The sequence below is a fragment of the Mycetomoellerius zeteki genome, unplaced genomic scaffold, assembly GCF_001594055.1.
Source record: "Mycetomoellerius zeteki isolate Tzet28-1 unplaced genomic scaffold, Tzet1.0 scaffold292, whole genome shotgun sequence".
In the NCBI taxonomy this organism is placed as follows: Eukaryota; Metazoa; Arthropoda; class Insecta; order Hymenoptera; family Formicidae; genus Mycetomoellerius; species Mycetomoellerius zeteki.
In genome coordinates this window covers 3628-15848 of record NW_017257274.1, presented here as the reverse complement: position 1 = coordinate 15848, position 12221 = coordinate 3628, and the positions used below count along the sequence as shown (strand labels likewise).

Here is a 12221-nt window from a genome sequence, read left to right as displayed (position 1 = left end):
TATAATTCTTTTCTAGTGCATGTCCCAGTTAAAAAAAATGATATCTCTGGTGAACGTTGAGTCAATAAGGCTCAATTTAAAAGGAATTATTCAAATTTTAATAAAAAAAATATTGTAGTAAATGTTACAAGATATAAAAAATTATTTTCGTAGTAAAGTTTTGGAATTCAACTGTGAAAGGTTTGAGTGGTTTGATACACGATGTACAGTGTTATCTTCACTCAAATATGATTCTGAGAATATAAATTTCTGATGATGTTTATTATATATATATATATATAAAAGGTATAAATGAGACTCTCTTATTGTATCTTAATGACGGAAGAATCTAATGATGATGTCAGATAGTACTTGCGGATACAGATTAATTTGAAAATTTTTGGGTTTTACTACATAATTTTTATCAACATGATATATATTTGTTTTACGAATTAAATTTTGACTTCAAAAACATCCCGATACAAACTTTTATAATAAAAATTTTTATAATAAAAATTTTATTTTTTTACATTCGTCATATTATATTCATTTCAAATTTTTTTGGTTAATCTCATTTTTTACATTCAGCAATATCGGAAAACCTGAAAAGTTAATTAAATGAGGCACGTTTCTCTTTTCAAAAAATCAAATGGATAAGGATTTGATAAAGGTTAACTGTGCGGTGAAAAAACGTAATTTTTTATGAATTTTTCCTTTTCTTTGAAGGACGGAATATAAAGTATATTTTAACGTTAAAAATGTATTTATTTATATAATTTTTTGGAAAACTATAAAATAACAACAAATCGATTTGCTTATATCTTTTCTGCAAATATATAATGTTTATTGCTGTGAAAATCTGTATTTTAAACTGTCTAGATAGAATAACTCTGGGATTTATTTGTTACAAAATCCAAATATTTTGTTAGATATGACATTTCTTAAAATGTTTTATAAATATAACATTTATTGATGCGAAACTCTGTATTTTAAACTGTAAATAGAATAACTATAGAATTGTTACAAAATTCAAATATTTTGTTAAATGCGATATTTTTTTAAATCTATGATTTTAGTTTTCCATAAATATTATGACCTTTTGAAAAGAAGAATTAGTTTTAAAGAAAGGTCATAATTTCATTGAAATGCCAAAACGTTAAAATGTGCCACGTCTCGATAGATAGTATAAAAGATATTTGGGTTTTGTGCTTCAGATTAAATATCTGGGAGTTACACGAGCATAATCTTTTGTAAGACGCAGTTTCGCACGGCAGTAAATATTTTATATGAAAGATAAAAAATGGAAAATTTTCTGACTTTGCAGTCTTTTAGATGAGATTGTGTAAATAAATACATACAATCTCAAATACGTAAATTTTTAATGTCGAAATATTGTATTTTTAATTCCACCTATCCTCAAAATGCATTTTTCTCACCAAGCAGTCTAGTAAAGCCTCTTAAAGCGAAAAACACGCACATACGTATGTACTCGTATGCATACGCATATAAGTTACAATTTTATGAGAGAGCTACGACGTTGCGTCGCATTTCTATTCGCGCCGCGCATATAAAGAATGACTGTTATTACATATTCCGTTTCGAATAAGTCTTATTGTGACCCATCATAGCGAATATATTGTGATTTATCACGAGGCCGCTGAATAGGATAAGAGCTCAGCGCGATGTAATATCGGAAATAAAGTCATCGATAACGAAACGGGACATGTGATAAACAATTACATTTATGAGATGCAAATCTAATATTCTGCATCTGATATGTAAGCTCACGCAAACAGACGAATGTAATTTACGATAATGTGGCTTCGAGGCGTAAAATTAGTTTTGGCATCTCAGAAAGAAAATTCTGCAAAGATCTAATGTTTCGCGTCATATTTGTGTTATGTATGTGTGCTAACGATCTGCTTGAAATATTACTGTAAGCTCATTATTTCTCTGAATTATAAATAAGCCAACAATGTAGTCAATAATGTAGATTATGAATGTTTATAAGGCAGCATGTTAGTAGTAATGATAATAATAATTATTACTTAATAATATCAGCTGGTAACGGGAAAGTCAATCGCTTTGCTACCTCCGCGCCGAAAAAACACCAATTTGTGTTTAATTGATATTTTAACTATCTCCTGCAGTAAAAATTCACGATACTTTAAGGGGAATACATCTTGAGGTTTGAAAAAAATCGAAATTTTTTTACTTAAATTTATAGTTCATTGTTAAGAATAATATTTCAGTTTTAAGTCGGTATGGTATCTCAACTGTATAATCCCGTTAAAGCCAATTTTTGGCAGATAGATATTGGCCACTTGTAAAGTGTATGGCGCAGGCATTGCAGACTAAAGGTACAATTCCGATTTATAATTTTATAAGCAAAAAATCAGTTCTGAAAACTTTAAACGCGTTTTTCTCAAAACGAGGTTCACAAGCCGGTGATAACTTTTACAATTCTTATTCGATTCATTTGAAATTTGCACAGATTACTCTCAGATATTTAATCTAGAGAAGTATATATGTAGGATTTTTGCGATATATTGAAAACTTTGTTTGTTAGATATTAACATTTAAAGATGAAATTTTTTTGGTCGAAAATGTTTTTTTTTCAAACATTTATCATTTTTACAAAAATAAATATTTTGAAATAATCTTACATACTTCTCTAGCTTTAAGTATGTAGATAATAAAAATTTTTAGATTTTTGTTCCACGTCAAAATGTGTAGAACATTCCGTGTACACCGCATATTCACTCGCCAAGAAAAGAGATTCGATGCTGCTGATATAGCACCGCCATTTTGTGATAAAAATTAAAAAAAAAATTTTTTTGTACTCTCAAGTTCTACTCTCAAGAAAGTTCATATAGTAAAGCCCTTAAAAACGATTTTTGATTGACTTTATTTAGTTTACTACAAAAAATTGCCAAAATTAGATATCATTTTTAGGTCTCAAGAGTGGTATTCCCCCTTATTGATCAAAGATACAACTCCAGCAGCAGATGAAAATCGTTTGATCAAAAGAATCGAGACATACGGGAATTCGTAACAGCACTTTTCTGAACAAAAAGAAATGGTTTCGCTGAAATATGCGATGAATGAATCCTTTGATCGCGAATAATTGTCTGAACTTAAAGGAGAGCGTATATGTGTTAAAATGTAATCAATACAAAAGATACATTTGCCAACATCGGAATCTTCGAATAATATAGAAATATGAATGGTATTCCTGTTGTGTTGGTGGGAACAAAATAAACACACAATCGACCAAGCGAAGTAATTTCGTAGGCAAAGTAGCCTCGGTTATTTGCTATCGATATTTAAGCTATATAGATGCGCGTGAGGTACGAATATGATTCTGTCTGTATCATATTGGTGTTTATTCATCATTGACCTCTGTTACACGGCACGCTTAATCGGGTTTAATAACATTCGTAGTTATGAAATTGGCCAATCATAGCTGTTCCTCGGAAGAATGGAACGACTGTGATTGGCCAGTTTCATAACTACGGATGTTATTAAATTTTATTAAGGGTGCCGTGTAAATGTAGTCGATATTGCTTATAAGAACGGTGACGTTTTTATTTGGAACATATCATGCAACCCTGTGAAATATGCGACTATCGATATTATTCTATAGGTCTGTTTTCTGCGACTAAACTAGTATACACTTTTGGAAATTAAAGTGAGATAGGTATGTTTGATATTTGTTGAAAACGAGAAAGTGAGTTCTACTTTCTAGTATAGTTTAATGCAGGAACAGAAAACAGACTATATGATATCGAAATGGACCACTGTTGTAGGGTTGCGTTGATCTTGTTTTTCCAAAAAGAGAAAAAGATATCCGATATTTTGATTAGATTCTGTCGATCATACATGTACAGATTTTTCGTTAAAATCAAGCAAAATATGAATGTTTTATATGGATTTGTAATAAATTTCCTTCCTTTATGTCAGCCATGAAAGGGTTTCCTTTTTGATCTTTATACTCGTCGTTGTTTATTTCAAAATGACAAATAGTGCATAAGCTAAAATAAATATACGATATATTAACACACTGATGGCATATCTCTCATAAATATAATCTTATGAAATATTTCCAGGAAGTTAAATGTTTTTTTCCATAATTTACTTTTTTATGTCAAAAATATTACAGATTTTATTAATATTTAAATCTGAAATGTTTTACGGCAAAAAGGAAATAAATTATGAAAAAAAAAATGTGTTTGGCTTTCTGGGAGTTTTTCATGAAATTGGATGTCACTCATATATAAAAGACGTGGCAATCAATGGGTTAATTTTATACGTTTTTTTTATTTTCTTAAATTCCTTGATCCTTCTATTTGCTTAAATAACACGGTAATGGAGTGCAAGGATGGTAAGGATTGCAGTACGGTATCGGAAGTGACAAAAATCGGGGGCAACAAGGTCCAGGTATTATCGGACAACATCGAGGTGGTGGAATGCAAGGTGGCCTCCGGGGTGGACTTTTGCAAGGAATTTCTTCAACTCTCGGGGGCAAAATTATGCTGCGCGATGGCGGCGATGGAATACTTGGGCATTTGCTATAAATGTTATCATACTTTGAAACTAGAACAGTTAATAATTACCAGAAACTAAACGTTAATTGTTTTTCTTCTACACGCGATAATTTTGATCGTTGAAATTCATTGAAATTTCCTAAATTAAATTGCACGTACCAACTGTCAATAGCACATATCAGATATTTTAGCTCTTCCATATCGTTCCAGCACGGTCCTGATTTCTTCTCGCAAGATTTATCTTTTATTTTTATCGACATTTTATTTTATCTCTGTTTTACCCCAATGTTATTTTTAAAATTTATTTAAATTTAATTGTAATTATACTTCGTTTTTAATTACATTGCAGGCCAAATCTTTGTGACAGATAATTTTGTCGACATGAAATTGCAGTTTAATACAAAAAAATTATGTATACTGATACTGATACTGTAACGTAGTGGGCTATATAATTGTTGCGAGAATTATGCAATTAATTCTACATACGAAAATAATAAATAAATAATAAAATATTAACCATATGTTTATTCCACTGCTGTCTTTCTTTTTCTTTTCAAATTCTTTCATTGTTGCTTCTTTATGAATTCTTATTTACAAAATAGGTTATTATGATTATAATATAATAAGAATGTGGAATGTGTGTAAAATATCTCGCAAACTATTTCAAAAATTAAAAATTAAGAAAGTGATTTGCACATTAATTGAATGTTAGCTGGCGGTCCTTAAGCTTCACAAATAATTACAACTTATAAACACAATGATGCATGGATGATTAAAATATTTGGTACTCAACGTATATTAATACTGAATGAAGTCATTACCGAAATAGTATGATATATGTGTGAATATTATAGCTGTTATTTACATCCTTTTTTACACGCTATATCATGAAGATTTCATGTAATTTTTAAATTATATAAAATATATTTATTCAATTTTTGGCAGAATAATTTTACACGGAAGAAATTATGGCATCATCCAGTGCTTATAGAAGATTAATGTTGAAGATCGCTTCGGTCTTACCCGAGAAATTTCGCGCCGCATTTTTGCATCCTGCAGGTATGGTCTGTTCAATTAAATTTTCTCTGAGGAGATTGCGCCTAAATTTATCGAAAATGTTTCGAGAAAAAAAATCAATTTGTTAGGTCCGACAACTGTATTCTTCTGGGCGCCAACATTTAAATGGGGCCTTGTTATAGCGGGCATAGGAGATATTAATCGACCCGTAGATACGATTTCTCTCAGCCAAACCGCGAGTCTTATGATTACAGGTGCTATTTGGTCTAGGTATATAAATATCTTTTATTTGAGATTTTATAATTTATTATAGAAAATTAATTGATCTGATTCATTTGAATTTGCACAATTCTAGATACTCACTGGTCATTATACCAAAGAATTATAATTTGTTCAGCGTCAATTTATTCACTTGTGCCACGGGAGCATATAACTTCACCAGAGGATTATTATATCAAATGGCGCAAAAATAAATGGACATCATCAGTATGCAGATCATGAAATTATTGAGAAAGGAACTGTATTGGATCAATAAAGGAACTGTATTGATTTTATACTAATGTTTTTCGATTTTTATTTTATAAAATTATTTAACAGTCACGCTAACTATTCGTATGTCGTCGTAAGGCTTATCAGTTTTAGGATTTGTTTTTACCTGGCTGATATTCTGAACAACTTCCATTCCTTTGTGAACTCGGCCGAATACGGTATGCTTATTATCTAACCAGGGCTAAAAAACGAACGAAATATTTATATTAAGTAAAATCCGAAGAACATATAAGTATAACCAATTTCTGAGAAACTTTGTTCAAAAAATTTGTACTCACTGTCGGTGTCAATGTAATAAAAAACTGGCTACCGTTCGTATTTGGCCCTGCATTTGCCATACTCAGAGTATATGGTCTGTCGTGCTTCAAGTTTGGCTTGAATTCATCCTCGAATTCACCTCCCCATATGCTCTCACCGCCGGTACCAGTCCCAGTTGGATCACCTGTTTGTATCATGAAACCCTTGATAACTCTATGAAATATGTGACCATTGAAGTAACCATTCTTTGCATGAACGCAGAAATTCTCCACCGTCTTGGGAACATCCTTGCCGAAGAGATTCAAGTGAATATCGCCGAGCGCCGTATGGATTATCGCCGTGTCGTATATCTTTTGCATGTTTGTGGCCTCCGTGGAAGATATAATGTCCTCCTTAGAAGGTTTCTCGTTAAATACGTCGCGATCGCATTCCTGACTCTTTGTGTCCTCCGGCTCTCGTCTCGTGAACATATAGAATCGATTTTTTTTGTGAGCCGTGCAAAACAATGTGGGATCTGGCCGATTCATTTCCATTGTAGGATTCTCGGAAGCCTCCATCTCGACGGTTAATGCGGCAGTAGTCTTCCTCGCTTTTCCCTATATTGAATTATACATTTATTATGTCTGTTGCTTCATGACTAGCGCTTTAATGATTAAGATTTTTATTGAATACCTGGAATAATGCTAGCCGCATTGGTCGTATGTTCTCTGGCTTTCCCATGATTTTAATACAACGATTTGTGTAAAGATTCACCATTTTGACACCCAACATAGTAGGATACAGAATAATGTAACCAGACTCATCAAAAATAATATTTCCTAAATTTGTTTCGGTTTTATCCAGTTCTCTCTCGACTGCCATTCTATGATAATAATAGAAATTAAAGTAATAGTTATTGAAAAATTGAAATCAATTTAACTTTGATCACACAAAATGCAAACATCTCACCTACGTCCAAATTCCATGTTTGGAAGTTGCTGTACAGTTTGCTGTAATTCGCTAAATCTCTGCAGAGTTTCGTCAAATATTCTGTATAATTTGCCCGTCCGGAAATTAAAGATCCTAACTTTTCTATCTCCACTGAGGGACGCAAACCGTTTACCATCAGGCGATATCGCTAAACCGCACGGATAAGTCTTATTTTTGGCGAACTCAAACAGGTCAGTGTCCAATTTTGATTCAAACGATATACACTTGGGAAATTTGTACTCCATTTTTGGACCTGTCCAGTACTCTAATATTCCAGCTTTATCAACGGAAATGCACGTTTCATATACAGGATTATACTGTAAAAGAAAGGAGCATTATTCTTTCTTATTTTAACATTGATATTGATTTTTTATTATAGCCTAACTTACTTTCATTATGATCACTAGTTTAGTATGCAGTTTTTCAAACACGTGTAAAGGCATACTTGATCCCTGACCATCGTAAATATATATTTTATTTGATTCTTGTGAAGACACTGCCACAGCAGCTATAGCATCGCCAGCTGAGTAAACCCATTCAGTGCAAAGTGGCACAAAGTCCAATTTTATCATGTTTATCATATCTTAAATAGCATACATGACAAAATAAATTAAATATGTCCTCTACGTCTGAAAAGAGAGTTATATGTAAACTTTAATACTTACCAAAATTAATAACGTCGAATATTTTCATAGTTTTATCTATGCTGACTGAACATACGTGAACACCATTGCAGCTAGCAGACATTGATTGTATCGTCATTAAGTGAGCTCGAAAGTGTTTTACGAATTCTATTAATTCTTCCTGCTTCTTCCAAAATTTTACATGTCCATCACAGCTAGCGGTTATCACGAAATTTGACCTGTATCAATAAATATAAAAAAGATTTTGAGAAAAATAATTGCTACACATTATTGTAATTATTATTATGATACTAACTTTGTTACTAAAATATGAGTAATGACATCTCTATGCATATAAGATTTTTCATAACATTCGCAGCATGGCAAATTATCTATGTAAACTTGTTCATACTCCAAGACTGTAAAATTAAAAGAAATAAAATTTCAAATGATACATATAATTTTTTAAAGTAAAACATAATCATTGTATCTCAAGAAATATCAAGAATAAAGATCTCAGAGAGAAGAGAAGAGAGAGACAACAGAAAAATTAAAATTTTCTCTGTGGAATAGAGAAGCTTTATATTTTTCACTTTTATTCGTATTAAATTATTAGAAAATAATTACGTCATATATTCGACATGAAAATAAGATGCGAAATAACTGTAACAGATATACAGAATTTCACTTAGCATTTATTAAGAGAAAATTAATGAAAGCAGTATTGGTTAGGTTAGTTAACCTCGTTGCTTCTTTTGTGGAGCCGCTTCTGAAGGTAACGGTCCAATCCAGCCGTCTTCCGTATCACTGCCTTCGTGTTCACGTTTTTCACTCATTATCACATATATAATATAAATTATTAATACAATTAATTATATTATTAGTAAATTTTTCACTCTTTCACGTAACCAGTAATCTATAATACCGAAAATATTTACGCTGGTAGTGCACAGCAGCGCAAAGTATCGTAGAGCGCGCTATTTTCGAGACATCGAATTAAAAGGATCAATAAGACCATTGACACCGACAAGATCCTATTAATAGTGCCGCTACTGGTTATACTTATACTGTGACCCGGAGGTAATTGTAGAGCTGCTTTGGCTGCTCTGAAGATAAATTGTACCTCACTGTAATCACTGTTTTTTCATCAGAAATGTATTAAATCGATAAATCTAAGAATGTATAGAGAATGTGAAAGATAAAACACGATTTAGTATCTGTGAGTAGTATAAAAAAAAAATATTTTATATTTTTTTCAATATTTTAATTTTTTTGATTAAATTGACAATTATACGTTAATTTCTCATTGTTAAAGTTATTAAATTTAAAATAATTTTAATTTAACTTTTTTAAGAATGTAATTTTTTTAAGAATGTAATCTTCCCTTACGGAAAAACTTTTACGAAAATTTACATAGATTGAGATAAGACTTTAAAAATTATTAGTTTGTCATAGTAGGTTTTCGTAGTGAGACATCAAGCGGCGTTGTTTGTATGAAAAACTTAGAAATCTTGCTCCCCCTCAAATAACATCACTCTACGTCCCACTACGAATATCTAAAATTAAGAATTTTTTAAATCTTGTCTTAGTCTATGTAGTTATTGTTTAATTTAACGTTTAATAGATCTCAACAAAGTTACCTTTTTAAAAAAAGGTAAAAAAAAGGCGCCAAGTATGTATGCCCTTCCATAAACCCATAAAAAACTGCTTCAGTAGTACATATGCATGTATTCGGCTTGCCGCCGAAAGCGATTTCAAATCGTTATCATTCAACATCTCAATGCGCTGTAATATGATACCATAACTCATATAAGTTATTTGAATTTTTAACATAACTATATAATCAATAATTATTTAAATAATTAAATATATTGAATACTTTTATTTGAAATAATAATTAAACAAAAGTGGAAACTTGTGTATGAATGATTGAAAAATTATAAAGATAAATAAAACAAATTCGGATGATGAGGTAAGATAGACGAGAGTCACGTTTCTCCAGGTTGAAAATCTCGGAAAATAAATTCGGAGTAACAGGAGCGTAAGATAGCGAGAAAGTAAGGCAAAGAATCGGGTTTGTTGACGCCCCGAAAATCTCGAGTATTAAGTCCGGAGTAACAGGAGCGCATGACAGCGAGGAGGTAAGGCGAGGAATCGGGTTTCTCGGCATTTCGAAATCTCGGAAAATAAATTCGGAGTAACAGGAGCGCAAGATAGCGAGGAGGTAAGCGAAGAATCGGATTTCTCGGCATTTCGAAATCTCGGAAAATAAATTCGGAGTAACAGGAGCGCAAGATAGCGAGGAGGTAAGCGAAGAATCGGATTTCTCGGCATTTCGAAATCTCGGAAAATAAATTCGGAGTAACAGGAGCGCAAGATAGCGAGGAGGTAAGCGAAGAATCGGATTTCTCGGCATTTCGAAATCTCGGAAAATAAATTCGGAGTAACAGGAGCGCAAGATAGCGAGGAGGTAAGCGAAGAATCGGATTTCTCGGCATTTCGAAATCTCGGAAAATAAATTCGGAGTAACAGGAGCGCAAGATAGCGAGGAGGTAAGGCGAGGAATCGGGTTTCTCGGCATTTCGAAATCTCGGAAAATAAATCCGGAGTAACAGGAGCGCAAGATAGCGAGGAGGTAAGCGAAGAAATCGAATTTCTCGACACCTCGAAAATCTCGGAAAATAAATCCGGAGTAACAGGAGCGCATGGTAGCGAGGAGGTAAGCGAAGAATCGGATTTCTCGGCATTTCGGAATCTCGGAAAAAAAAATCCGGACTAACAGGAGCGCACGTTAACAAAAAGTTAAGGTAACTTCCAACAATCTCCTCACTTATCCTCGCCTAACCTTTCCGTCCGAATATGTACTTTTAATAATTTTCATACATTTCTACGGATGTATAATTAAATTTTTTTATTATCTATTTAATTGTAACGTAATATCCAATTTATTTTATATCTTTCTGTTGTCAGGTTTATTCCGACTTGCTCAGAATGCTCGGACTTCGTGCTTTCTTCATATATATCGATAAAAACACATAATTATCAACCACAAGTAAATGTTGTGCGTCATTTCCACAAATTATATATTTTCTAACTGCAATCAGTGATATATCAATACGTATCAATATTTTTGAGTGAATAAAAATTTTGGCTCGAATTTTGGTAAACTGTAATTTAAGGTTATATTGTTACGAAATTTTTTTACACAATATTGCAATTAATGAAATAATACGGCAAAATGTCTGCAGACGAAGTGGAAAGCTTTGAAGTTACTGATTATGATTTGGATAATGAATTTAACTTTGCTTGTCCCCGACGCAAACTGTCGAAGAAACAACAAATGCTAGGTATGATGACCTTTACAAATAATGTTATTTTTACACTAAATTGAGATACAGAATCGAAGGAATCAAACAAGGGTCCTAAGAATTATACAGCCCCAGTTAATTTCTTCGCTGGTATCCAACAAGCAGGACAACCAAAAGAAAAGGAAGCTAAAGATGATGAAGAAGATGAAGAAGAGACGCGGGATTCTCAAACAAAGCACAGTAGCTCGAGGTAAGAAATTTAAACATAACTATTTTATAATATAAATGTTTTTTTTTCTTCCTTGATCTTTATTAAGGTAAACTTATACATATACATATGTATACAGGGTGTTTCCAAATTAAATGGCAAAACTTCGGGAGCGTGTAGAGGAGTAAAAAACTAAGAAAAAAAGTCCTATAGACATATGCTCGTTTTTGCTCCGTTTCAGAGAAATCGAAAAAAAATGTTTACATTTCTTGCCATATCTAGCACCGACATATTTGATTACATTTTCCACTTTCTGTTATGAATTTGTCAGTCGCTCTTTGAAAGCCTTTAACAGTAGATGAATTTTGTCTTTTGCAATATGCCGCGTACGTATTCTAATAGTGAATATGCTGATATGGTTTTTGTATACGGTTTCTGCAACGGTAATGCTTTAAAGGCGGTGCGAGAATATGCACGACGATTTCCAAACAGAAGAGTGCCAAACCGAAGAGTGTTTATGTTGACATTTAATAGATTGCGAGAGACTGGATCATTTTCAATTCGACAAGAAAACAACCGATTTCAAGCAGCGTTACGAAGAGATTTGCAGGCAGGGAATCGTATTTTACAACATTTTGACAATCATCCTGAGACCAGCGTTCGGAATGCGTCGGCTGTATTGGGAGTGTCACCACAAACAATTTGGCGAACTGTAAAAGGAGATAATCGCTATCCCTACCACATTCAAAAAGTGCAAAATTTA

At 32.5% G+C, this 12221-nt stretch overlaps 2 protein-coding genes and 1 pseudogene across 2 annotated transcripts; 2 read left to right on the top strand and 1 right to left on the bottom strand.

Moving 5' to 3' along the window:
* The first annotated feature begins 4215 nt into the window (after nt 1-4215).
* Nucleotides 4216-6050, top strand: LOC108724357 (mitochondrial pyruvate carrier 2). The gene is made up of 4 exons (XM_018450702.1): nt 4216-4502; nt 5476-5585; nt 5672-5813; nt 5899-6050. The coding sequence occupies exons 1-4, from the start codon at nt 4243-4245 to the stop codon at nt 6014-6016; spliced, it is 630 nt and encodes a 209-aa protein (XP_018306204.1). The 5' UTR covers nt 4216-4242; the 3' UTR covers nt 6017-6050.
* Nucleotides 6051-6097: 47 nt separating this feature from the next.
* On the bottom strand, nt 6098-8825 carry LOC108724349 (peptidylprolyl isomerase domain and WD repeat-containing protein 1). Its single transcript, XM_018450691.1, has 8 exons — nt 8685-8825; nt 8259-8361; nt 7985-8181; nt 7709-7902; nt 7299-7636; nt 7023-7212; nt 6371-6946; nt 6098-6273 (listed from the first exon to the last, which is right to left on the bottom strand). The coding sequence occupies exons 1-8, from the start codon at nt 8776-8778 to the stop codon at nt 6130-6132; spliced, it is 1836 nt and encodes a 611-aa protein (XP_018306193.1). The 5' UTR covers nt 8779-8825; the 3' UTR covers nt 6098-6129.
* Nucleotides 8826-11171: 2346 nt separating this feature from the next.
* The window catches only part of LOC108724336 (tuftelin-interacting protein 11-like), a 4618-nt pseudogene continuing 3568 nt past the window's right edge, over nt 11172-12221 (top strand).